Below are 27,956 nucleotides of genomic sequence, written 5' to 3'. Positions count from 1 at the left end.
CTTATCTATTTTAGCCATCTTGCTCTTGTCCCTGACACGGGGCGGGGATATTTTGTTCTTCTCAGGAAGTCTGTTCAATATTTAGCAAGCATCTGTGTTTCTTAACTTTTAGAAGCTAAAGAACTAGTGAAATTTCTCCCTGGCTTTGGAGTAGTATTCATGCATGAAGGTACTTGCACACCAAAGTTTGTTAAATACCAATCCATACAGTTGTGTCCTGGACTGTAAAGAATGCATGGATTTTAAGGCTTCTTAATCACTGAGTTGAGAAGCAGAGTGAAAATTCTAGATTCCTTGTAATACTTCCAACACATCTTTTTGGCAAATACTACTGAAGCCCCATTAAACCTTGTGCATACATTCAACTATAGATTACTCAAAAAAACACAGACTCCAATCTTAAAAAGACTTGTGCCTAGCCTTAGCTTTGCACTGCTCACAGTGCATAAAATTAAGTATCTGTGTATAAAGATTGAGTATTACTTTTGGCACCTTAGAGACTAACAAATTTATTTGAGCCTAACAAATTGTGTACGTCTTTCCAGGATCACAGCCTAAAGTTGTTATACCCCCACTAGAATCTGACTGCTATAATCCTCACTGAAAGATTCAAATTTTTAATTTCTGAAGGAAATGCATCCTTAAAATGTTGTTGCTAAGCAAATCTTTTACTCACCTGACCCAACAGCAACCACGAAAAGAAGCAGGACATACACTTTTACCAGTCGCTGTGATCGGCAGGACAAAGCAGAAAAGCAAAATGCCCACTCGGCAAGGTTAGCTGCATTTTTACATCAAAACATCCTAATTGGATGTTCCACTTCAGATCACTGATGATCATCATGCTGGATGAGCTTTTGACCAGATGTGACAGGCAAATGGATATTTCTGCTTTTAGCTTTTTAAAGCAAATGAGCACCACGCACCTCAACTGTGCAAGTTCTTTTTTTTTTTTTTTTTTTTTAAAAAAACAGTCTTTGAAACTTCTGTACTGCAGGCAGGTGCACTATTGTGTCCGGGTGAAGTGATTTGCAGGAGCAGGCCTTCCCACCAGCTAATGACATGGTCGATTTAAAATATTTTCTCACCTGTATTGCTCAGGCAAAGCGAGAATGGAAATCTGTAAAACACAGTTTTTGGCCACGTGTTTACTTTTGACCTTCCTGCCAGCTTGACCAACAAAAGCAGCTCCCCAGGCAGGTTTCCAGGAAGCTGTAGGCAGGGTGCCAGGCTGGTTGTTAGGCTCTGGTACCACTGATGTACAACCGGGGCGGGGGGGGAACGGGACCCATGTGTACTGAGGCCTCCGTGGGACGCGTCGGGCTGTGCAGATTTCCCCTTGGACGAAGCCGATGGGCTCAGCAGCGCCCCGTGCGGGACAAGGGGGGGCTTGGCTTGGCTTGGCCCGGCCCGGGGGGGGAGGGGATCGGCCCAGGTGGAGCCCAGGCCCAGTCGGCCAGGCCCAGCCCGCTAAGGAGCAGGCGCGGCGGGGCCCCGCGTTCTCCCCTCCCGAGCGGAAGCAGCGCAGCCGCCAGCCCGTGACAGAGGAACTCAGCTCCGTTCCGCCTCAGGTCCGGCGGGGGACACTTCCGGTCCATGGGGCAGCGGAACTCGGCTAAGACACTTTCGGCCCGGGGGAAGCCCGATGGCGACGGGCGCTTCCGGGAGCCAGGCGGGCGCGTTGGTGGTGCTGCTGTGTCCTGCGGAAAGCCGAGCCGGACCGGTACGGGGCGGGGGGAGCGGCCTGAAATTGGAGTAGCGGGGAGATGGTGGGTCGGAGGAGTGACGGCGATGCGGGGCGGAAAGCGGAATGGTTTTGGGGTGGGGGTAGTGGGGGAGGGATGAAGGGTTGGGGGAGTGAGGGGGCGAGTGGGGAGGGATGGAGGATTAGGGATGGGGCAGTGAGGGGAGGGATGGAGGATTGGGGGCAGTGAGGGGGCGAGTGGTGGGAGGGTTGGGGGAGTGAGGGGGCGAGTGGGGAGGGATGGAGGATTAGGGATGGGGCAGTGAGGGGAGGGATGGAGGATTGGGGGCAGTGAGGGGGCGAGTGGTGGGAGGGTTGGGGGAGTGAAGGGGCGAGTGGGGAGGGATGGAGGATTAGGGATGTGTGAAGGCGTGGATGGAGGATTGGGGTACTGAGGGGGTGAGTGGGGATGGATGGATGGAGGATTAGGGATGGGGTAGTGAGGGGAGGGATGGAGGATTGGGGCAGTGAGGGGGTGAGTGGTGGGAGGGTTGGGGGAGTGAGGGGGCGAGTGGGGATGGATGGAGGATTAGGGATGTGTGAAGGGGGCGTGGATGGAGGATTGGGGCAGTGAGGGGGCGAGTGGGGAGGGATGGAAGATTAGGGATGGATGAATGGGGGATGGATGGATGGAGGATTGGGGGCAGTGAGGGGGCGAGTGGTGGGAGGGAAGGTTGGGGGCCGGGAGGGAGGAAAGGATGGATGAAGGGTTGGGGGCAGTAAGGAAGGAAGGCGGGGCTAGTGGTTCTGTGGAGGATTATGGGCAGAAAGCGTAATGGCTTGGGGCAGAATGTTACGGGATACCAGAACCAAGGCCCTTTGTGCGGGAGTAAGTGCGGCTGGGGATGGTATTTTGGGAAGAATCGCAGTACTAGCTTCAACACAGTAACTTGCCTCCCTGGGGTGGGCATGTGATTCAGCCCTACCATTCTCTTGTAACTACTGTCTGGCCATGGAATGGCTGTTGGTGTGAATTAATTTAGGGTTATCTATCAGGTAATGAGATGATAAAAACTATTACTGATTAATCAGTTCCTTTGTTGGCAGACTCAGCAGAGAGGCCAGAGAGTCAATGGTTCATGGCAGCATGCTTGATTTCTTCATTTAGTTAATGTAGCTGCAGCTATAAATGGTGTACTGTGTGGCTCGAAAGCTTGTCTCACTCACCAACAGAAGTTGGTCCAAATAAAAGATATTATCTCACCCACCTTGTCTCTCTCGAAGAAAAAAGGGGAAGGAATAGAGGAAGCCCTCAGAGGGTTTGTCCCTACTGAAGATTTTTACCTTGGGTTAACTGATGGCTAATTAACTCAAAAGCTTTATCACTTTTGTATACTAGTCCTGATGCTCTCCAAAACATTTCCCCAGCTACACTAGGAACAAACCTTTGGAGTGTGTCCAGACAAGCCTTAACCTTTACAAAGGTGGTAACTACCTTGTGTCACGTTATTGACTTGAACTGGGACCATATAGAACATGGTTGCAACCAAGGTCCTGTAGTGGCACCAAATTTTGTATAAAGGGGGTCAAATAAGGTGTCTCAGACAATGTTATGGTTTGCTGGTTATGACTGTGTGATCTGTATGCATGTATAATTTTTGTATTTAAAGTTATAAGTATTGGCTCTATGCTGTCTGTATTTCAAACTTGGGCTATGCTTTTCGGTGACACCCCAGATGAGGTGGTGTAAGCTCTGCCTAGCCTGCTTGATGAAGGCAGACATGCCTTGGGACTCAGCAAGGTATGCAGGAACATGCCTATGGACAGAACTTTGAGGTTTTTCCATGCCATGTGATGGACAGCTTGTCTTTGGAACAAAGGAAGAAAGACCACATGGCAAGAGAATATAAAAAGCTGCTGCAGCTCCTTCATCTTGTCTTCAGTCCTGCTTCTTACCTCTGGAGGAACTTTGCTACACTGAAGCCTTGAACCAACGACTGAAAGACCCATCCCAGCTGTGGATGTACTCCAGAGACTTGATTTGAACCTGCAGTTTATTCTATCACTGCTACAAGCCTGAACCAAGAACTTTGCCATGACTGTATGTAATTGATTCCATTTAACCAGTTCTAGCTCTCATCTATATCTTTTTCCTTTTATGAATAAACCTTTGGATTTTAGATTCTAAAGGATTGGCAACAGTGTGATTTGTGGGTAAGATCTGATTTGTATATTGACCTGGGTTTGGGGCTTGGCCCTTTGGGATCGAGAGAACCTTTTTTCTTTTACTGGCTTATTGTTTTTCATAACTATCTGTCCCCATAATGAGTGGCACTGGTGGTGATACTGGGAAACTGGCATGTCTAAGGGAATTGCTTGTGTGACTTGTGGTTAGCCAGTGGGGTAAAACTGAAGGCTTCTCTGTTTGGCTGGTTTGGTTTGCCTTGGTGTGCATAGAAACCCCAGCCTTGGGCTGTAACTGCCCTGCTTTAAGCAATTTGACCTAAATTGGCACACTCAGTTGGGTCCCACCAGAACCAGCATCGTTACAGTGGCGTAGTCATGCTTGGATCCACAGAACCAGGTCAATTCAACTTTAAGTCAGAACCCCACGGTATCCAAATTTGAATTTTGGTATTGAGAGTTTGGTTGGTTAAAGAGCAGTTGCAATGGGTGAGCGAAGAGCATATGAGCGCATTGGCAAAAAAGGCCCTGGAAGGTTTGTGTTCAGAAAAGGCGATAAGCTTAAGAAAGAAAGCTACGAATCAAGAACTGAGAAGGTTTTTTTCCCCCCCACTCTCCTGTTGGCAATAGCTCACCTTAAGTGATCACTCTGTTGTTACAGTGTGTATGGTAACACCCATTGTTTCATGTTCTCTATGTATATAAATCTCCCCACTGTATTTTCCACTGAATGCATCCGATGAAGTGAGCTGTAGCTCCCGAAAGCTTATGCTCAAATAAATTGGTTAGTCTCTAAGGTGCCACAAGTACTCCTTTTCTTTTTGCAAATACAGACTAACACGGCTGCTACTCTGAAACTTATACCTTAAGTGTTTCCTGTGTGGAGAATTGTGACAGTGAAGGAAATGTACCTGTGTCTGTCAGGAGAATTGACTTGCCTATGGAGTTGTCTGTGAACAGCCCTGTGTGCTGGGACAAGGGAAATGAGATCCCAAGCTGTGTGTCTGGTAAAGGATAATGTGTCTCCAGCTCTTCTTTGTCTGTGGAGCAGACAGAAGGTGCCTTTCAGCCTGTGATGGCAGAGAGTAGTGCAGTTGTCTCAGAGTTGGTTCTGAATTCAATTAAGGCCCAGGAAGGGAATGGTCCTAAGTTTGTATCTGCTAGGGAGAATAGCCCTGTAACTAGGTTGCATCCAGTTAGTGTTGTAGCAAAATCCCAGAGACCAGACAATTCTTGTGCTTGTATTTTGCCTGTTGCTAATGTGTGGCTGGGAAAGAGTGTAGCAACTCTGTCTAATCAAGATGATACCCTAGCCAGGGAACAAGGAGAGCAGAGAGGTGATTTAATTGTGTTACTTACTGATGGTGTGGAAACTTATAGCAAGAAGGAAAAGATTCCTGAACTTGTGTGTGGCAAAGGGAAGAAGAATGCTTCTAATCTTTTATCTAGGGAGTCTATGGGTTTGCCTGAAAGGGAATTGTGTAGGAATCCACCTGATGACCCAAAGGTGATCGTGAATGTGAGTGCAAGCCCTAGGTGAAGAGGGTAAAGGCAAAATTTCTGTGAGGAGTGAAATGCTGCTTAGAAAAGCTCCTAGGGAAAGGAATCCTCATGGTTGTCTTTGCAAGCAGTTTTCTACAATTGAAGGGCGTGAAAGTGATTTAATCAAGAAAGTTTCAGTTCCTAACAGCCAGAAATTTACTGTTGTGAATGGATCCACTGACTTTCCTTTTGAAAGATCCAGCGTGGATAGCTTTGAGAAGGTCTCAGATGGAGTGAAAGCTGGTAAGAAAATTGAACAGTCCTATAACCAAGTGGCTGTTTGGGGCCAGCTTGTTGGGGAGACAAGGTTGTTGAAAGAGGAATGTCTCCATGTAGATTCTGTAAGTGAACAGTCTGTGTCTCAGGTTCAGAGGGAAGACTGTAACTGAGTCTGCAGAGCAGAACAGCTGTGTAGTTAATCTGTCAAGAATGCAGGGGATGGCAGGTATACTTTCATCTCTAGACACTTATTGGACCAACTTTTACCTAGTCACTTTTCAAAGTAAAATTGCATTTGAAAGCACAACAGCTTAAATGTTTTGGTTCTTTAGGAAAACTGGATGACTCTGAAGTAGTGCCAGTGGTAATTTTAACTATCCTTGTTTTTCTTCCATGTAACTCTATTTAACGGTGTTGATGTGGAGATTATCAAGATATCCAATTGTATGTTGTTGACTTTCATGAAGTTTTCTTGTGTAAATTATGACACTTGAGTAAAACTTCTTTTCTTTTTATTATTCAGGGAAAGTGAAGCAGACATAAGAAGCAAGTACAAATTATTTTCGTATCCTGCACTTTATAAAGATGAAGAAGAAAAACAGAGAACATAGCGAGAGCCTTGAAAGCAACAAAAAGAAATGTATGCAGAGTGTGGAAGTTTGCCCTCATTCTCCTTTGCTCTTTGAAGATCAGTCTTCCCAGGACATTGATGTTCATAAAAAGAAATCAAAAAAAAAGAAAACCAAGCAAGAGAAACAAGACTCTTGGCTAGATAATTCTTGTATCGGTAGGAAGTGTGAAATTAATAATGAAACTGTAACAGATGCTTCCAAAAAGAAAACAAAGAAAAAAAAGAAACAGAAACACAGTGATAGTGAGCAGGAGCAAAATAATGTACGCTGTATCCATGTGAACCAGGAGGTGGACACAACTTTGGAGAGTGTTGATTATATTTATGTAAATGCATCTGCTAAGAAGAAAAAAAGAAAAAAGAATTTGTCAGAAGAGCTGGATGAGGTAAACGAACTGCCTGGCTTGTATGAATTTGGAAATGATTGCAGAAGCCAAAAAAAGAAAAAAAAGAGAAAACAGACCAGCCCCTGTGATACACAAGAAGCCAGAGATGAAACCTTCACATCATCGTTTTTGTCAGATTCAGAACAAAAGTCTACGTCTTCTCAAGAAAGGAATGATGAGGTTATGATGTCAGGGTCATCTACTAAAATGAGCATCCCAATAGTGCCAAAAAAATGCCACAAAACCCATGAAGGTGGAAAATCCTCCAAAGAAGATAAGGCTGATATGACAAAGATTTCTTCAGTAATTGATGAAAATCCTCTGGATGTGACTGCTGACATTTCTAAGGTTACTTCAGAGGGTAATAATGGCTGTTCTGAAGAAACTGTGGTACCAGTTAGAAAGATTGATTTCCCTTTCCAGTCACACTCTGAACAAGCAACCTCAGAAGCTAAGAGAAAGTAAGGCTTGAATTTTCTCTCTCATCATTTCTATTGCATCCATCACATAGTTATCTGAGCTACTGCATTTGGTGAAGTAAAGTATGTTCTAAACATTATTTCACTATGAATAATCAAAGGTATTAGTAACAGAGAGAAAGGGAAATGTTATAAGGCAACAGCATCTCTCTTAGTAGTAGCCTCCATCAAAACGTCTATGGATATAATCTACATTTACATGTTGGGGATTTTGATGACCTTGACAAACCATTTGATCAGGATTTGGTATCAAATTCCTTAATGGAATTACAGCTATATTGTAAGGTTAGAAACAGGTTGGGTTGAGGCAAGGAATATAGTTCCTTACCCTTTGTCTGAAGAATCATAGGGAGGTTGATAATCATCTACAGCATTGAGCTATATAATTCTTCTCTTTACCAGGTTACCAGAGTCTGTGGCATCTGAAAATGAGGAAGACCAGGATGTTGGATTTACAGAATCTGAAAACTCTATGATGTTGAATAATGAAGAGTTCCTTGAAAGTTCCATGTATTCAGCAATGGATTTGGAGACTCTCAAAAGGAAACTGGAGGAGTTTATTCCTCAAGTGTGGACAATGTCAGAAACAACAATCCTAAAGATGGCTGGGAGAGACCTGATCAGGTTTAAAAAGTTTAAAGAACAAGGTGAACCCCCAGGAGGATACTGTACTGATTGGGGGACTGAAAATAATAGGATAGAGGAGAATAAACAGGAGATTTTATATAGATTCATAGATTCATAGATTCATAGATATTTAGGTCAGAAGGGACCATTATGATCATCTAGTCTGACCTCCTGCACAATGCAGGCCACAGAACTTCACCCACCACTCCTAAAAAAGACCTCACACCTATATCTGTGCTATTGAAGTCCTCAAATTGTAGTTTGAAGACCTCAAGGAGCAGAGAATCCTCCAGCAAGTGACCCGTGCCCCATGCTACAGAGGAAGGCGAAAAACCTCCAGGGCCTTCCAATCTGCCCTGGAGGAAAATTCCTTCCCGACCCCAAATATGGCGATCAGCTAAACCCTGAGCATATGGGCAAGATTCATCAGCCAGATACTACAGAAAATTCTTTCCCGGGTAACTTGGATCTTACCCCATCTAAAAACCCATCACAGGCCATTGGGCCTATTTACCATGAATATTTAATTACCAAAACCATGTTATCCCATCATACCATCTCCTCCATAAACTTATCGAGTTTAATCTTAAAGCAAGATAGATCTTTTGCCCCCACCACTTCCCTCGGAAGGCTATTCCAAAACTTCACTCCTCTGATGGTTAGAAACCTTCGTCTAATTTCTAATCTAAATTTCCTAGTGGCCAGTTTATATCCATATATATATATATGGTGCCTTTCATGTCCAAAATATCTGGCTTCCGGAAATTGAAATGCAGGAGACTCTATCACAGCTTCCAATTCCAGTGGAATAGCAGCAGGTTAAAATTATTAAACAGAAAGACAAAAAGTCTGACTTAGCTCCAGCTAGAGTATTTCTTTAGGACAGTGGTCCCCAAACTTTTTGTCCTGCGCCCCTTCAGCCCCCCACCCCAGAGCTAGGAGCAGGGCTGCGGCTCCGAGAGGGGGGATGTGGACAGGGGTAAGGAGGCCAGGGCAGAGGCCACAGCTGGGGGTGGGGGCAGAAGCAGACGTTCAGTCAGTGGCTGAGGCCTGCAGCCATGACTGGACACGGAACCCAGGGCGGGCAGCGGGGACTCCGAGCTGGCAGCTGCAGCTGGGACCCTAGGCGCAGGGCTGGCGGCCAGGACCCCGGCATGGATTCCCGGGAGCGGGGTGGCAGCCAAGGCAGCAGTCATGAGTGGAGCTGGGCAGTGCTTCCTCCCCGCCCCCTGTGTGGGCTGGTCCAGGCTCTATTCCCTCCTGACCCCGAACATTATTCTGCGCCCCCCTAGGAGGGGCATGCCCCACAGATTGAAGGCCTCTGCTTTGGGATGTAAAACATTTACTGTCTGAATATTGTTTCCTTGTTCTGCGTTATATTCTGTTAAAAATGATCGTTGCATTCTATCTGTGCACAGCTCTATTATGTGCTTATTCCCAGTTCCATTTTTCTGTTATTTCAGTCTTTGTTGGTGCACATTATCCTGGCACCCAAATTACAATCACGAGGGTACATCTAAATCATCTCTCATTGCTCCCTTTCTCTGTTAATTGCTATCTTATCATCTGTTTGCCAACATTTCCTGTAAACTTGTCTTTTCAAGATGTAATGCAAATGAGTTGTCTGAGTTTTTGTTTTCCTAAACCTAACTTATTCTATATTCCAGGTAAGCCTATCAAGTTTGGCAGGTTTTCTCAGAAGGAAAATACTCAAATACAGAAGAATGTTGAAGACTTTTTATCGCTTACAGAAATAGAGAATGCAGAGAAACTATTATTTACCTACCGGTACCCAGAAGAGCAAGAAGCCATCACCAAATTAAAAACAAAATATGCTTTTGGTATGAAGATTGGTGAGTATTAATTATAGTTCCACTATAGATCCTGCCCTCCAGTATATGAGGGCATCATTTGCATGTCTTGTAAAATGATCTGTTTAAAAATGTTCAATTGTAAATCTTATTAAAATGAAAGAAACACAATTTTGAGATTACATATAGTTGGTAAAATATCTTTTATGCTGTTGTGAATAACTCTGTTCATTTGTGATGGGGTTGGAGATTGGGATTCAACTTCATGTCCCCTAGCAAGATTAATTGATTTTTAAGACCATTATGATCCAAAGGTGCAATTTGTGCCATTTCTTACTGGCTGGGCAATAAGTAAACCGACTGGCTGAAATTTTCAGAGCAATCTAGGAGGCTTATTAATGGTTGCGATTAGTCTAAATCCCTTAGGCTGCTTTGCAAATCTTAACCATTGTTCTCAGTGTACATGATAAGCTGGCAAATTCCGTGCACAGTGTTGACCTAAACCAAAGGAAATTAGATTACTAAAAGAGGCAGTTAGTCAAAATGTTTGTGTGTAAAATTCTATTTGCTTTGCTCCTATCTTGGAAAATTAACTATTGAACTTTTAGATGATTTCCCAAATTACTTGCTAAGCCCCGTTTTCACGTGTGCTAGAAAACAGGATCAAACCATTTTTTCTCTTCTAAAAGCAGATGCTTCAAATAGCATACTTGTTCATCTGTGTCTTTTATCTATTTGATGTGCTTTCAAAATGACTTTTCATACTACATTTATTTTGTGTTGTACTAACTGTTTAACAAAACTATTCAAAAGATTCAATTCAAATTGGTCTCAACCCCTTTTTTTCCCACCCCATTTTCTTCAGCACCATAGAATGTGTTTTTATACTGATTATATAAAATCACTGATCTTTTTCTCATTACTATGTTATGTTACTTTCCTCAGTAGCCTTTCCTCTGTGTCAAATATATTTTTAAACTGTATTATTTGTCTGTCTTGTAGCTGAAGGGATTCCACGGCCCTGGAAACAGGTATATTTTCGGGCAAGGAAGATGTTTGACCCAAACAACTATAAAGGGAGGTAAGAAAATAATTCAGGCAGCATCTGAATTCACAAATTGTCTCAGATGTTCACACATTAATTTATTTCAGTTTTAAAAACCTATATACTAAGAGGACCACTCCCCTCCCCTGATGTGAGAGAACTTTCCAGTTATTAAAACAAAATAATGAATTTACACTGTTCTGCTGACCAGTCCTAATTGATTCCAATTCCATTACTATTACATTGCAACTCCCATGTAATGAAACACCCTGTCCTGCCCTCAATCTAACCCCTACACAAATATCTGAGCAAAAAGTTGAACCTTACAGCATGTCTGGAAGGTTAAAAAATCTGGGTTTTGGCAGAATGGGAAGAAGTGCATTTCAGAATTGAGGGTCTCTCCGAGAATGCTCGTCTGTGAGTTTCGACTCCAGAGTTTCTGTTGTGATTGCTACTCTGTTTGTGTGAACAAGGAGGGAGGGGCCATCTTAAACAACGCACATCTTTTGATGAGTTTGACGCTGCATTAGACAAAGCTCTTATGGTTGCAGTCAATTTGGGTTCATTTAAAAACAAAATGTGGCATGTATAATTCATTGCTGGTCGGTCTTTTTCCTTTTAAAACATAAATTGTTGAGTCCTATAGTCTGAAAATTCCATGTCTCATAATGACTGCATGAATAAAGTGTAATCTCTCCAAGTACTGCCTCTGTCAGAGTTCCTCTGCCAAGTCTATGGGTTTACAGTCACATTTTTCTACTCTAAAATATTTTTCTCTACCTTGTTGCATCATCCATGTAAACGGGGAGACTGACTGTACAGGGAATATGTGCATTTGACAGTGAGTAAAGCCAAAGTAAACAAACTAATATTCCTGTAAGTGTAAGACTAGAGAGAGGAAACAGTCTGTTTCAAAGGACTACTTATAACAGGAGCAGGTATCTTTTCAGACTTTTTAAAGTTGATGTTCATCTATAGCAACCTAGGGTTTTTTGGATTTGCAATTACACAAATCAGACGTCAAGAATTATAACATTCAAAATTACAACATTCAGTTGGAGAACACTTCAGTCTCTTTGGTCACTCGATTACAGACCTAAAAGTTGCAATTCTTCAACAAAAAAACCTTCAAAAACAGACTCCAACGAGAGACTGCTGAATTGGAATTAATTTGCAAACTGGATACAATTAACTTAGGCTTGAATAGAGACTGGGAGTGGATGGGTCATTACACAAAGTAAAACTATTTCCCCATGTTTATTCCCCCCCTTCACCCTCCACTGTTCCTCAGATGTTCTTGTCAACTGCTAGAAATGGCCCACCTTGATTATCACTACAATAGGTCCTCCCCACCCACCCACCCCCGCCTCCTGCTAGTAATAGCTCACCTTAAGTGATCACTCTCCTTACTGTGCGTATGGTAACACCCATTGTTTCATGTTCTCTATGTATATAAATCTCCTCACTGTATTTTCCACTGAATGCATCCGATGAAGTGAGCTGTAGCTCACGAAAGCTTATAGTCAAATAAATTTGTTAGTCTCTAAGGTGCCACTAGTATACCTTTTCTTTTTGCGAATACAGACTAACACAACTGCTACTCTGAAACCTGTACTTACTTTTTGCTATCTTAGGTATTCTGAGGACGAAAAAGAAAGATTAAAGAAGTATCATGCTATACATGGCAACAACTGGAAGAAAATTTCTGAGATGATGTCCCGCAGTACCCACTCAGTTGCAATGAAGTATTCTCAGATTAAGTCCCGTAAGACATAATATGAATCATTTAAAAATAACAGTTCACATTTTAATTTACCACTCTAGCAAGTATTTTTAGTATAGTTTTTGGATGTTAGGAATTAAACAGTTCAGGAGGTTGATTTCTTTCTGGAGGTTCAGGACGTTGCATGGGTTCTTACTTTTCCAAATCACTGTTTTCGGTGCACAGAATTTTAGAAATGTAGGGCCAGAGGGTATCTTGAAATGTCATCAGGTCCCGGCTCAGTCTTTTCTCAAGACAAAAAATGTCCATTTTTTTTGTTTTGTTTTTTTAAACCTTTCCTCATTGGTCAGCTTTTCTAAACCTTTTAACATTTTTGTTGTTCTCTTCTGTACTCTCTCCATTTGTCCACATCTTTCCTGAAGTGTGGTGCCCAGAACTGGACACAGTACTCCATCTGAAGCCTCACCAGTGCTGAGTAGAGTGGACAGTTACTTCCCTTGTCTTACGTATGACACTCCTGTTAATACACCGCAGAATGATAATTAGTCTTTTTTACAACTGCTTCACATCATTGACTCATATTCAATTTTAGATCCATAGCCAGCCATTCCTCATTTTGTAGTTGTGCATTTGATTTTTCCTTTCTAAGTGTAGTACTTTACACTTGTCTTTACTGAATTTTATCTTGTTGATTTCAGACCAATTCTCCAGTTTTGTAAAGGTCATCTTGAATTCTAATCCTGTCCTCCAAAGTGCTTGCAAACCCTCCCAGGTTGATGTCCTCTGCAAATTTTATAAGTATACTCTTCACACCATTATCTAAGTCATTAATTAAAATATTGGCTAGTAGTACCAGAACAGACTAACCCCTGTCGGACCCTACTAGCTATGCCTTTCCAGTTTGACAGCAAACCATTGATGACTCCTCTTTGACTTTGGTCTTTCAACCAGTTTTGCCACCCACCTTATATTAATTTCATATAGACCACGTTTTCCTAGTTTGGTTATGAAAATGTCATGTCGGACTGTACCAAAAACCTTACTAAAATAAAGATATGTCACGTCTACCCCTTCCCCACATTCACTTTGTTAGTAACCTTGTCAAAGAAGGTAATTAGGTTGGTTTAGCATTATTTGTTTTTTGACAAATCCATGTTGGCCATTCCTTTTAACCCTATTGCCCTCTAGATGCTTACAAATTGCTTGTTTAATAATTTGTTCCAGTATCTTTCCAGGTATCTGGAAATCAGGTAAGCTAATCAGTTTATAATTCCCTGGTCCTCTTTTTTTAAAGATAGGTACTACGTTTGCCTTTCTTCAGTTCTCTGGGACCTCACGTAGATTGCGTCAGCTAGTTTCTGAAGTACACTAGGATGAATTTCATCAAGTCCTGCCTACATGATTAACTATATCTTTATATGAAATTGATAAGTACAAGCACATCTTATAAGAGGCACAGAGATGAAGTGATGCACTATTTTTCCTTCAATTTTCAGCTTTGTTTTGGACATTTATTTAATAAGTGACACCACTGGCATTAGAAAAGGTTCAGAAAAGGGCAACTAAAATGATTAGGGGTTTGGAATAGGTCCCACATGAGAAGAGATTAAAGAGGCTAGGACTTTTCAGCTTGGAAAAGAGGAGACTAAGGGGGGATATGATAGAGGTCTATAAAATCATGAATGGTGTGGAGAAAGTGAATACGGAAAAGTTATTTACTTGTTCTCATAATATAAGAACTAGGGGCCACCAAATGAAATTAATGGGCAGCAGGTTTAAAACAAATAAAAGGAAGTTCTTCTTCACTCAGCGCACAGTCAACCTGTGGAACTCCATGCCTGAGGAGGTTGGGAAGGTGAGGACTATAACAGGATTTAAAAGAGAACTGGATAAATTCATAGGGGTTAAGTCCATTAATGGCTATTAGCCAGGTTGGGTAAGGAATGGTGTCCCTAGCCTCTGTTTGTCAGAGGGTGGAGATGGATGGCAGGAGAGAGATCACTAGATCATTACCTGTTATGTTCACTCCCTCTGGGACACCTAGCATTGTCCACTGTCGGTAGACAGAATACTGGGCTGGCTGGACCTTTGGTCTGACCCAGTATGGCCGTTCTTATGTTTATGTTCAAAATCTAGATAGGCTCCTTTGGTTTTCTAGTTTAAGTCTAAGGCAGTTAGAGCCAGATTTTCAAAGGTATATAGATGTCTAAAAATGCAGCTAGATACCTAAGTAGGATTTTCACGATTTGCCTAGCTGCATCATTGGGTGCCTAGACACCTTTGAAAATCTGGCCCTGGGTGCCTGACTCTCACTAGATTTCAGTGGCACTCAGATCACCTACCATTTTAGGCTCCTTTGACTATCTCAGCATAAATGTTTACTCACAAGGCCACAGTTTTCACAAGCCAAAAAATACAAAGGAATACAATTTAGTGAGCCAAATTTCTCTTGCTGTTGAACTGTCCTCTGCCAAGGGTTTCATGTAGTGCTTCAGGATCTGATGTGTGAGAGAGAAATCACAGGAAATAGTGTGGCTAAACTAGCAATCTCTTGGGTTATCAAATTCCACTTATCTGCTCAACTGCTTACTCAGGAGTTGCAGGTTGCTACACTACATGTAAAACAGAGCAGCACCTGGCATGGAATGATCCAGGAACTACTTATTTAATCAACTGTATATAGGCCTAACTAAATAAAATCAATTGACTTATTACATAATAATGTATATAATGGCATTCCTTAGCTATGAGAATATCTGTAATTTCCATGTACAGGGAAATATACCCTTTGCAAATTCACATTATATTTAAGACAGATTCAGTTGGCTGCAGTCCCTTTAGACAAATAAATGGCTAAGTATACTTTTTTGTTTTGCTGTTTCTCAAAAACGAAAAAAAAAAATTTGACAACTCTAATCTGCAGAGAGGAAAGATGTTCCTTGCTTCATGGGATGGCAGTAAAAATATTCACTGGGAGGCTTTTGTAACACAGTGGCTGGTGTTAAAAAGTAGACGCATTAGTATGTGTCACTTCCCCATGCTTCTCCATTGCAAAAATAGGAACATATTTCCAGTTAGCAAAATAAGTAATACATATACACTAGCTACTGTACAAGTATTCCTGTTATGTTTTCAATTTAGTACTTATGAAAAGTCAAGAAAACTTGTTGTTTTCTGGAGTAATTAAATTGGAGATTGAAGCCCAAACAGTGCATTAATCTAATATGAATTCCCCCCTCCCCCCCTTCTAGTTCCCACACACTCTAGTTGCCATATTCTGATATAGAATGTTTGAAAAGTTGCCATTGTTTGAAACTGCATTGTAATTTAAGGTAAGCTATAATTCATCAGCAAATATTGAGAAAAAAAATCACTGTTCTTTAGGAGGTCCATTTCTATTTTTCCAGCTCTTACTACAAGCAACAGATGGCATTAGCTTATAACAATTTTTTCTTGTTTTCCTAATTAGTTCTTTGCACTGCACTTTGAAAATATAATGTGTTTATATAAACAATAGGTATCAGAACACTCCTGGGCGAAGTAGGCAAGTATGATCTGCATTTGTCAGACAGGGAAATTGGTACAGAGTTCAGTTATCAAAAATGGATGCCTAAAGTTAGGAGCCTAAGTCTATATTTAGGCATGCAAATAAGAGGCTCAACTTTTCAAAAATGGCAAGTACCCAGCAATGTCTACTCAAGTCAGTGGGCATTGCTGGGGTGCTTGGCACTTTTGAAAATCAGGCCACTTATTTGTATGCCTGGATATGGATTTAGGCTTCTAATTTTTGGTATCCTTTTTGAAAACTTCAGTCAAAGAAGTTAGGTAACCTAGCCAAAATCTACTGAAGGAGTTAGTGATGGGTGCGGGAATGGAGGTCTGGAGTTCCTGGCTCCTGGTATTGTCCTTTGTTCACTTGTGATGCAGGATCAGACACTTCTTTTTCTCTTTATTTTACTCACTTATGAGAGGTGCTATATAAATCAATAACTTTATTTAATAATATAGAGGTTAATTCTGGTCCTTGGAGTAAGGAGGAGACACAGAAGCTAGTTCAAGCAGTGAAGGAGACCATTCAGCAGAGGGCTGATTTGGAAGACATAACATCCTTGCTACAGGCAGAGAATTCAGATGGAACTCTCTCAGTTGAACGTGAAAAACTGTACAAGAACATATCTTGGACTGAGATAGAGGCTAAAGTGGGAACCAGATATTGGAGACAGTGTAAACAGAAATGGTAAGGTTTATTTTGGGTCTGGCTACTAATACACACTTCTGGAGTTACCTCTCTTACCTTCTTGTTCCCTTTCCCCAAGCTAGATGTACTGTGGCATATGTTTGCATGATTAAACAACTGGTCATAACAGATATGTCACATCAGTTGGTTTAAAAAGACTTTCTTCTTTCTCAGTTCCAAAACTTGTTTATCTGTGCACAGACTATAGCCCCAATTCTGCAAAGACATAAGAATGTGCATAACTGGAAGTGGGGCTACTTTCACGTGTAAAATTACACACACGCTTAAGCCTTTGCATGGTCTGGGCCTGTTCTATTGTTGTCTGTGACAGTGTGGTGTTACATATTATGAATTTTTTTTTTTTTAAAGAAAGGAGGCAACTTCATAGGCACAGTTGGTGGTTTTCATCATAGTAATGAAAAGAAATTGTTAGTGAATTGACGGGAAAGTAAAAGTTTTAAGAAATAGGAGATCTAGAACCAAAGTTTGTCCTTACACTAGTGCAAATCTGGAGTAATTCCACTGTAGTGGAATTTGGGGGGAGGGATAGCTCAGTGGTTTGTGCATTGGCCTGCTAAACGCAGGGTTGTGAGTTCAATCCTTGAGGGGGCCATTTAGGGATCTGGGGCAAAAATTGGGGTTTGGTCCTGCTTTGAGCAGGGGGTTGGACTAGATGACCTCCTGAGGTCCCTTCCAACCCTAATAATCTATGAATTACACTGATGTAAGTGACAAGAGAGTCAAGCCCCCTAGATTTGAATGTTGCATTAGACTGAGCCTCTTGGATCTGAACACTTTCACTTACAAAACATGTTAGCAAGCTCATAAGAGAGGTAAAACCATTGGAAGGTAGGGCAGAAAGGGTCTTAGAGGGAAAAGCAAAGCTACAGAGCCATATAAGACAATTAACAAAACACATAACTTTCTAATTTAATGGGGAACAAAAACAGATCTTTTTTTAAACCGCAACCTTGATGATTTCCCCCTCCCCCCCCCCCCCGACATGATGGGAAAATGCCCTTTTCTTATCTTTGTTTTCCCTAGGATTTCAATTGTAACAAAGAAAATGTCCAATGGGCAGAATGTATATGGTGGGACTAAAGGTTTACAGGCCAAAATCGATCTTATTAAAAGGTATGGATCATATTTGTGCAATGTTCTATGGTTTTTGTCTAGGGATCATGGGTTATGTTATGAAAGTGTCCTGGTTGATAAGAACCTGCGAGTAAAATAAAAATCTGGAGTACATGTAAGGGAAAAGTGAAGAGTGGGAGGTTTCTGGATTATTAAACTCAAAGGACAGTAACCTCCATGGTGTTATATTCCACACTTAGGTTTCTGTAATGTTTATACAGGCATTTTGTAACAGAAAAACAGTTATAAAGAACCCTAATAATTATCCTGGCTTGACTATGTAAAAACAGTACTTTTATACTCAACAGAGCTGCTCCTTGTGTATGTTCAGATTCATATTTGTTGTCCATTTCTTTTTATTCTTGTTAGTCCTACAGAGCCAACACAACTGATATTGAGCAAGTAGTTATGTTCTTTTCCATCTTGTGCATCATCGAGAAAATTACTTAAATTCCAATCAGTAACCACTGTGTAATCCTATTGTGTTCAGTGGTTTTGCCACAGGTGAATGAGAGCATGATCTGAAGACTGGCAGTTGCATGCATGTTAAGTATTATTGAAGACCTAATTTGACTTGCAGCACCTTTATCTACTGGTAACGAAGCATGAGATGGAAAGAGTGTAGGCTGAATCTTCATGGCTGGCACTTGGAGAAAAATGTTTCTACTCTTGTAATCCGAGCACACTCAATCTGGAAAATTTCAGCGCAAATAGATAAAACTTTCAGAAAGATATAAGCAATTCAAAAAAAGGATTTTAATTAACTAAATGCTTCTACTTTAGCACCTTAACTTATTATTATTATTATTGTAATTTATTATTTGTATTATCGTAGTACCTAAGAGCATTAGTCATAGACTCCATTGTGCTAGGCACTGTACAAACACAGAACAAAAAGGTGGTCCCTACCCCATGGAGCCTAAAATCTATAATACAATAGACTAGACAATAGATGGATATAGACAGTGTAAGTCTTGCCAGTGCACATGAAACAGTATTTGAAAATGCTGTTGTGAGGACAAGGAGTAGAAGATGTTTTCATGTAGCTTTGTCTTAATTTGGCAACCTTAATGTTGCATTAACAGTTTATGCACTTAACACACAAGCACACTTGCACACAGATTTTACCAGCCCAAAATATGCTGTGTCTTGTAATGGGGAGGAGGAACATGGACTCAGGGTTTAGTTAACTGCCGTCTCAGATCTCCCTATAAGTTCCTTCTGTGTTTTGATTCTCAGATTGTATGAAATGAAGGTAGAAGACGCTAATGAAGTGAACTGGGAAGAGCTCTGTGAGATATTTGGGTAAAAACATTTGTTTGTTTTTTGGCCACAAACAAGTAGCATTTATTATACATCTTATCTGGCTTATGCTACAAAGGAATCCACAGATCTGGACCCATACAGCCTCATGTATTCCAGTGTTAGCCTTGATGTACTAATGCTAAAGGGACAAGAGTGTCTTGGTCAATATTTTCTATTCATTTGGGATCTGTATTCAGTGGTCTAAAGACCAAAAAGATTTTAGCTAACACTGTGAGAGGTTAGTTAATTGGAGCAAAAAGTGCCATTCCCATGAATGGACGCCATTATAATAGTGAAACTTCCCAGTAGTATGTTGTATCACTAATTTTGAACCTTTCTCTTCTCAGAGATGTCCCTGAAGCCTATGTTCAAGCCAAATTTTACAAGTTAAAAGCTACCAGTGTCCCTTCTTGGCAAACAAAGTCTTTTCCCGGTTAGTATATTTATGGTTGCATTGTGTGTCATTCTGTCAGGTTTTTCCCTATAGAATTTGACTAAGATCATACACATTCTATGATTGTTTAATATTTTTGATGTATAGTTACACAGTAGCACCCAATCACTGATGCATTGCACAGTGTCAGTCTGCATTGCCCAACCACCCTAGACTTGGAACTTTTAGTACTACTTTCCTTGGAAAGTATAATTGTGTACTGATAGGATTACCAGTGCAAGCTCTACCCATTGGATATGCGGCTCCTAGTAGATATTCAAAATATGGTCATGCATGGTCTCTATGCTTGGCTTCCTCTCAGTGAGACCAAGTACGCCCATGGGCTCTGCTGGGGAAACTTGGACCTGACTTGCCCTGTATTAGACATGTGTGTCCCACTGGGCTTCTTGAACGTGGCTCCATAAGGGTGGCAATGTGGTTTATATGCTTTGTAGAGCTCTGCTAGTTTCCCTTGGCTTGGCTCTTTCTTGATTTGAGGTGAGATGAAGTGGTGCTTTTTCCAAGTCAACTTGCTCGTGGTGCCAAAATGAGCGGTCATTATACATTGTGCAGGTCTTCATATATTCTTTTCCGGCATGCTTTGAGGAGCCATGAAACTGTTAACAATATTGAATTAATACCCACTGTATGAGATGAATAGGGCAGGTCACACCTATCAGAGCAATTGTTTTGTGTACCGCAAATGCAGTCAGATGTCAGTGTATCAATTATAAACTCAGTTCACATTTTCAATGCTATCTCAGCAACCATAACGGCTAGAAAATTAATTTAAAAATAAAAAGCCTAGATTCTGGAAAACAAGGAGGCAGAATGAAAAAGGCATTGGTAACCAATTTGAGCCTTGATGGGTACAAACAAATGACAGTGGTGGAATACCAAACTGTGAAGGGTGTAGGGCATTGAGGTTTCCCATTAAAAGATTATATTAAATTATTCCTTTTTAAACCATTCCTTTTTAAACCATCAGACATTTAAGTGGAGATTGTTGCAACATTTTTATAGTGTTGTACACATCCATCACACCTTTAAACCAAGGTTCTTAAAGCATTTACAATGAATTAAGCCTTACCAAACACTTTGTAAGATTGTATTATTATCCCCATTTTACATGTGGTTAAGGGATTTACTCAAATTCACACAGTGAATCATTGACAATAAGAAAGAGGACTCAGGAGTCTGAGCTCCTAGTCCACTAATCTGCCACTCAACAGCATCCATCACATAATACCTTTCTGATATTAAACAAGAAAAACTTCCGTTTTGAGTCTGTGATTAAGACTATGCAGAACAAATTCATGGTTAGAGCAGAAGACTAAGAGTCTCAGGATTCCTGGGTTCTATTTCCAACTTGCTGACTTGCTCCCTAAGCGTAGTCAATTCACTTCTCTTTGTCAAAGTTCTGATATCAGTAAAACAGATCTTAGGCTTATGGGGGTACACTGCAAACATTAATGTTAATATGGTGCCTTGAGATTCTCTGCAAAAAGTGCACCATATACTCTTAGCACATAAATGCAATTGTTAATATAAAAGCAAAAAAAAGTCACAATATGTTTAGTTTTGCAAACCTTTATGAGAGAACTGTTTGCTAATGAAAAGACCAAGATGAAATTAAAACTAAACTGAGTGTTGTTCATTTTTAAAGAAATAATCGATTACCTTTATGCTGAGACACTTCCATTGCTTGAGGAAAGATTAGAAAAAAGGCACAAGGGTCCTCAGAGTTGGGACAGGTCGTCTTCCAGCTGCGAGAAAAAGGTTTTCCAGTTTAGCGACATCTTTGACAACTGTGAAGATGATGTTGATGACAATGACTGATTATCCTCCAAAATGCTCCCTCTTTGCACACCCCCAAAATGAAAAATGGATTCTGATTAAACTGGGGTTAAATCAGAAACTGAATGTACATGACCATGAAATAATGGGAAGAATGAAGACACGCAAGCCTGCTTCTCCTGTTTTGTATTGAAGAGAGAAGTAAATGTAGATTATTTGTTGCGGTATCTTTGTTACTAGAGACTTTTAACCTTATCTTCAGATTGTTTGGGGAAGCTAAAGGTCACTTTGTACTGGACTTGTGGAAACACTGAAAAACAATATTTTTTTCTTAATACTTCATTACAAATTTGCTAGAAGTCCTGGGTAAGCCTGTCTGAGTGAATTTAGGTTTTCAGCATTCTAATGTCAAATTAGGATCTTTTTTTTTTTTTTTTTTTTTTAAAGGCAGATTTTTTTAAAAAGAGGTCCATTTATTTTAAGTCTGTGTAAGTAGAATTTTTTTAATTTGCTGTGTTCGGTATTTAAAAAAATGCAACAAACTGTTTAGGTAAGTAGAGGGTACCACTAGTTTTCAGAGATAACAAGAACTGGGGATAAATCAACTTGAAATCTAATGACTAAGATTTTGTAGATTCTGTCAAACATTTTCCACCTAATTGAAACATTGGAATATTAATGGAACCAGTGTACTGTTAGCCAGACTGCGGAGAATTGATTGCTATATGGCTAATTTAAGCTGTTACACTGGACAGTCAGTAACTACACAGTTGCCCCCTTTCTCCTTGCACCCCCCTTTGCTCTGACTGACTAAGACAAATCCATTTCAGTTTAATCATTTATATGACCCAACTGATTTTGATACTGTAAAAATGGTCAAATAACTGAAGTTTATAAACACTCTATTGATCTGAAGAATTTTCTTCAGAAAAGTGGACTTAAGAATCTTTATTACATAGCCCACATTGGGCACTGTAGAAGTATTAGAGTAATAAATTTTTGAAGAGTTATGGAGCATTTCTGGGCCTCTGGTTAAATAGTATCAGTTTATAAAATGTCCAAATACATAGAGGAGCCATAGTGTGGTCTCTTAGGTACATCATGTGTTTTTATTGGCCTGTGCATTTTATATTTTTCTTTTTAATCAAAAGTATTAACTTTTATGAGTAAAAACTTTTAGGTGGTTTCCTAAGGGCTTGTCTACAACTGAAAACTGTTCCAGAATAAGGAAGGGTTTAAGTTTAGTTCAGAAAACTATATTAATAAGATGGCTTATTCTAGTGTCAAACTCTGCGTTTATGCTTAGTGTATGCCCAGTGTGGTATGTTGCCAGTTCTTCAATATCCAAATGATCTATTCATAGTTGTTAAAACCAGACGATGCCATTGTGGTCATCTAGTCAGACCTCTAGCAAACACAGGCCCTAGGGCTTCCATGAATTCAGTTTAGAAAGCTATTTATCTGCTGAGACCTGAAATTTGGGTATTTCTCCAGCAACAGTTGATAACCCAATAACAACTAAAAGAAATCAGGGAGCTGCACTGTTTTAGATGATTGTGACATCTTCTGTTGCTGCAGAGGAACTGTAGAAGCCTGACTTGTAGTTTTAGCAGCTATTTTGTTTTTAAAACAGCTGTAATATGTCCTGCATAAATTGTTAGTAGTTTTGGAGCTTGGGTTACTCTGTTTTAATCTTTTATACAACATTTTTTTAATGTTTCTATGAAAACTGAAGTGATACACTTAAGATTTTCTTAATTTTTTTTAATATAATGCAGAGAGAAAATACTCAACAGATCATATATTCCTTTTTTCTTGGAAGTCTTATTGTAATATTTACATAGAAATAATGTTGATGGACAAGATGAAAATTGTACATATGTCTTCATTTTATGATTTAATTGTTGTAAGATAATAGCATTTTTCTATAAATAGATGAAGAGAATGTAAATAATTTGCTGAGACTGTGCAAGTAAAGTTAGTCTTTGTGTAGGGTTTGTTCATTACATTTTCTATAAAGTCTCATCAGAAAATGAGGATACAAGCAGTATTGCAACCTGTTATGATATTTAGTGTATTACTTAAACTTCCAGCTCCTGGAGTCAGGTTGTTAGGTGAGAATCTTATCTCTCACTTTAAAAAAAAAAAAGTTTCCAGTTTGAAAACTGTAGATCTTAGAGGCTCAAACACCAGAAGGCAAATAAACAGAATCCAAAATTTATTATTTTAAAGTCTCGTTTTTAAACCAATCTTGATTTTTTGGGAGTCTGACTCATGATTTTTGAATGCGTGGGATTAATAATACTGTACAAGTGGATGCTGGCTAATCCTGGCCTACAAAGATCACATTTTAGCATCTGAAAAACTGAGATGCTTGTTCTGATTGTATGCACTCAGCCAGACACACAAGTGATGTTGTCAGTTGTTGGTTCTGTGTGTGTTCTTTCTGTGTGCTGCACTGGCTGTGGCCAGGTAGCCAGTATAGCAGACTCTGATCAAACTGCCCAAGAAGAGCAAGTTTTCGTGAGCTACAGCTCACTGCATCCAATGAAGCCAGGTTTATTGCAAATAAAGCACAATATTAATGCCCCGGTTCAAAGTATACTAATACATGTATGCCTGCGACAGTGGACCAGCTCAGTGAGCAGTAGAATATTCCACTCCCCCTCGGCCAGACAAAGATACCCCCTCTGTGACCCCTTTCTTATACACTGATGCAAACAAGTTAGGTATTGCCCATCTGACGTGGTTGGTTACCACCCTTTACCTTGTACTTGTTGGTCCAGTCAAAACATATCTATCCATCACCATGTCATCCTGACCTTATCCTTAGGAGAGGTCAGTGTGTCCCTGTTAGGGTGACCAGATGTCCCAATTTTATAGGGACAGTCCTGATTTTTGGGTCTTTTTCTTATATAGGCTCCTACTACGCCCCACCCCCTGTCCCAATTTTTCACACTTGCTGTCTGGTCACCCTAGTCTCTGTATTATCTTCGGGGAGTATATTTACACCATAACTTTGTATCGAGGTGTTCTGGCACAATCCTTCTGGAATGTGTTTACGTGAATACTTAGCACCTAGGAGTGCTTGTGTTTTTGCAATGCCAGCCCTGTTCTTGCCAAGTTCATGTATTGGATAGTGAACTGCAAGCAGGCATCTGCTTTGTAACAAGGCCTGACTTTTGCTTGTAGCCTGGCTCTTGCTAACTTTGCTTTATATCAGCAGGGCCTGACTTTTGCTCACTTTAGTTCAGCCCTTAGGCCTTGTACCAGGCCCCATGTTTCTGGCTCTTTCTTCCTACTACATTCCTCCACTTTTTATCCTTTTATGGGGAGGATGTTTTACCTGCCATCCTGGAGAAGCACAGTACATGGACTGAAGATGACCCAGTGGGCTAAATACTGTTATATGACCACCTTACGTTACTATCCACACATTCACGCCCCTCTGTCCCTTGCTGCACAGTCCCTTGTATGAGCCTGGGACAGATTTTATTTTCCAAGTGTTTTTAGTCTCTAATGGAGGGCCTGGGAATGTTAGATCTGGGACTTTGATTGAGGAATGTAGTTTTATAGTTCTGAAATATTAGGTTAGGCACTGTTACAATGTAGTTCCACAATACTATGTATATGAAGAGGAAAACAAAAATTGGGAGTAGCAACATCACACATGAGGCCTTCATATATAAATGTCTTGTGGTTAGTTACTACATAGTAGGTCCATCCATGTTACAGGTTATCCTTACTGCTGGTTGTTACCATCTGGTAAGCTTTGCTGGGCAGGAGACAGGATTGGCCTGAATTATTATGGCCGCACATTGGTGTTGCGAAGTCAATATCATTCCTGGCATAACAAGCCATGGTGCAAAGCTCTTTAGGTTTGCATTGCTCTATGACAGAGGCTCTCAAACTGTGAGGCAGGACCCCATTTATGGGGTTGCCAGGGCTGGCTTAGACTTGCTGGGGCCTGAGGCTGAAGCCCGAGCCCCACTGTCTGTGGCCAAAGCTGAAGCTCGAGGGCTTCAGCCCTGGACAGCGGGGCTCAGGTTACAGGCTCCCTGCCTGGGGCTGAAGTCCTTGGCTTCGACTTCACCCCTGAGCCCCGCCACCCCTGGGCGGCAGGACTTGGGCAGGCTCAGGCTTCATTCCCTCCTCCTGGGATTGTGTAGTAATTTTTGTTGTTGGAAGGTGGTCGCAGTGCAATGAAATTTGAGAACCCCTGCTCTATGATACATCAGTAGTGGATGTAGAGCCAGTTGTTTCTTGTCGATGCTGTCTTCCAGATAACCTACTGAATGGACAGTAACCAACTTATCAAATATTGCTGTGTTAGGATTCACTATTGTTAACCAGATACTGAACAAGATTGTTTTAAATAACCTGTGACTCAGTTAGGATGCTCTATCACTGATCCAATATCATGACTGATATTAACAGGGAATTTGTCTACACAATTTGACATATTGCCCATTTACCATTGCTTTTGTTATACACTGAGGACAAGACAAGTTAGCTAATAAGATCAGGTGATTTTTCTTTTTTAATGTTCCCTAATGAGTTGGTTATGGTCGTTATTATGTAACTGCCATAAGCAGTACAAATAACTTCTTTATTAATTTGTGTTTTCCTTGTCTTCATGTTGTTTGCTGACATTAGTTTGTTAATTTTTATTTGTGTTTGATTAAACAGTTTTAGGAATGTTATGCACATTGTAAATGATGTACCGATTCTTAATACCATGAGAGACAGTTTCCACTGCCCGGTTGTCGAAGTAGTTAGTTTTGTTAAATATATATATTTTATATTACTCCTGTTCCAAATAGATCTTCAGAGTTAGATAATTTTGAAATGTAATTCATAATTCTACTTAGATTTTGGAGTCTTCTATTTTGAGCGATACCAAACTGCAGAATGGTCCTTTGCCCAGCCCTCCAGTCTTGTGTACGTTCCTGATAAATGCTAGGATATTAGTTAACATGAAGTATACAGCAATAATACAGTTGCTTTTACACAGTAGCCAATTTCACCCATATTTCAGTGCTAAAGATTTAAAACCACAGGCACATGAACTTACTTTGCTTAATAATACACAGTTTAAATGACAGACCTGGTTCAACTAGTGGTTTCTAGCTGATTGCCTACTTAACTGTATATATATGGTAGACGGAGGTGTAGTTCACCAGTCTGTTGTTTGTAAAGCTCTTCATTTTTCTTTTCTTGATGCCCAGGGGTTTCTTCACAGTGCACTGATATATTCTGGTGTCTTCATTGAGTGATATCTTCTGGTGTCCTCGGTTTGTGGGATGCACCCTTAAACAGCTTAAGTTGGTAAACATAATACAGCTTTTGCTTGTTTACATTTCGCTTGTTTTCAACCCATATTTAATACACAGATTAACTTTAGTTTGTTTACAGTGTAATAGGGACCAAGTCTCTTATAACACAAGCTATGCTTCTGTTCTCATTTTCCCAATTTAGCACAAATAGACCAGGTTTAGATACTTTTGCAGTTATGGCATAGACATTCTTTTTCACTTCACATGGACTTCACTATTTTTTCGTAATAAATATTGTGCTTAACCTGCTCAAATAGATGATCACAATCTTCTGTGAGCAGGTGCACGCCTCTGCTGAGCATTCTGGTTTAGCAAAAGAATTAATAACAGAGTTTTTACCCAGGGTTTTTTGGGTTTTTTAGAGTTAATTTGCTTGCGATACCAGTTCCACTTTTGATATACAAACTTTACCAACCACAACTTCCCTTGTACATAACATAACATATATAAAAGAAAAGGGTATAAAAATTAAACCAGACTGAATTTTAAGTGCAGGTCTATGTAAACACTTTGAGAGTATTACATTTTCATGATGTTTTGTTTGGGAGACTAAGGTAGAAACCTGTTGAAATTGGTTAGCTTTAAGGTTTTGTGACATAACCAGACAGTATATATTCTATTTTTTACCTTTTTGCTATAATATTCTTACAACTATATTTCAGTAATTAGTAAAGGCACTGACAACTTTATAAAAACCCAAACAAGAAATAGACATTTTATTAATATCGCCTTTACATTCATGTTAAGGTTTCCCCTTACATTTTTTCCGTTGAATAAAAAGCTTTGGGATTAATAAAAAAATTCTTTTTGTTTGCAATTGCATTATTTGTTGAGGCAAAAATAATGTACATATATTTATAACTGAGGCCTTTTTGAGCTTTTGCAAAAAAAATTGGTGGTGGTTGTTGTTATTATTATTAGTAATAATAATATGGTTATATCTAGGGCCCTACCAAATTCAGGGTCCATTTTGATCAATTTCATGGTCCAAGGATTTTAACAATTGTAAATTTCATGATTTCAGCTATTTAAATCTGAAATTTCATGGTATTTTAATTGTGGGGGTCCTGACCCAAAACGGAGTTGGGGGGAAGTGGGGGGGGGTTGCAAAGTTATTGTGAGGGGGGTTGCGGTACTGCTACCCTTACTTCTGCGCCGCTGCTGATGGCGGCGCTACCTTCAGAGCTGGGCAGCTGGAGAGAGGCGGCTGCTAGCTGGAACCCAGCTCTGAAGGCAGAGCCGCTGTCAGCAGCAGTGCAGAAGTAAGGATGGCATCGTATGGTATTGCCACCCTTACTTCTGTGCTGCTTCTGGTGGGGCGCTGCCTTCAGAGCTTGGCATCTGACTGAGAGCTGCTGTGCTCCCGCTGCCCAGGTCTGAAGG

The 27,956-nt window shown here is 40.5% G+C and overlaps 3 protein-coding genes across 7 annotated transcripts in view; 1 reads left to right on the top strand and 2 right to left on the bottom strand.

Moving 5' to 3' along the window:
• CFAP77 (cilia and flagella associated protein 77) overlaps positions 1 to 1,533 on the bottom strand; it is a 105,847-nt gene extending 104,314 nt beyond the window's left edge. Inside the window, exon 1 of the mRNA XM_073313870.2 lies at positions 677 to 1,533. Within this exon, the coding sequence (XP_073169971.1) occupies positions 677 to 712 (36 nt within the window). The 5' untranslated portion in view covers positions 713 to 1,533. The remainder of the gene's footprint in view (positions 1 to 676) is intronic.
• The window catches only part of GFI1B (growth factor independent 1B transcriptional repressor), a 528,613-nt gene that overhangs the window by 433,231 nt on the left and 67,426 nt on the right, over positions 1 to 27,956 (bottom strand). The gene's annotated exons all lie outside the window — the stretch shown is intronic.
• On the top strand, positions 1,610 to 23,458 carry TTF1 (transcription termination factor 1). 5 transcript variants are annotated; one of them, XM_073313836.2, is made up of 11 exons: positions 1,610 to 1,723; positions 6,153 to 7,107; positions 7,528 to 7,772; positions 9,420 to 9,605; positions 10,566 to 10,644; positions 12,243 to 12,373; positions 16,340 to 16,568; positions 17,613 to 17,702; positions 18,942 to 19,007; positions 19,355 to 19,440; positions 21,107 to 23,458. In XM_073313836.2, the coding sequence occupies exons 2-11, from the start codon at positions 6,215 to 6,217 to the stop codon at positions 21,277 to 21,279; spliced, it is 2,178 nt and encodes a 725-aa protein (XP_073169937.1). In that variant the 5' UTR covers positions 1,610 to 1,723; positions 6,153 to 6,214; the 3' UTR covers positions 21,280 to 23,458. The 5 variants fall into 5 exon arrangements, with proteins under 5 accessions (XP_073169937.1, XP_073169938.1, XP_073169940.1 ...); XM_073313837.2 differs by having other exon boundaries at positions 1,610 to 1,769; XM_073313838.2 differs by lacking the exon at positions 1,610 to 1,723 and adding an exon at positions 2,793 to 3,785.

Source organism: Lepidochelys kempii, chromosome 16, assembly GCF_965140285.1.
Source record: "Lepidochelys kempii isolate rLepKem1 chromosome 16, rLepKem1.hap1, whole genome shotgun sequence".
NCBI lineage: Eukaryota > Metazoa > Chordata > Testudines > Cheloniidae > Lepidochelys > Lepidochelys kempii.
This window is presented reverse-complemented; position numbering and strand designations above follow the sequence as displayed.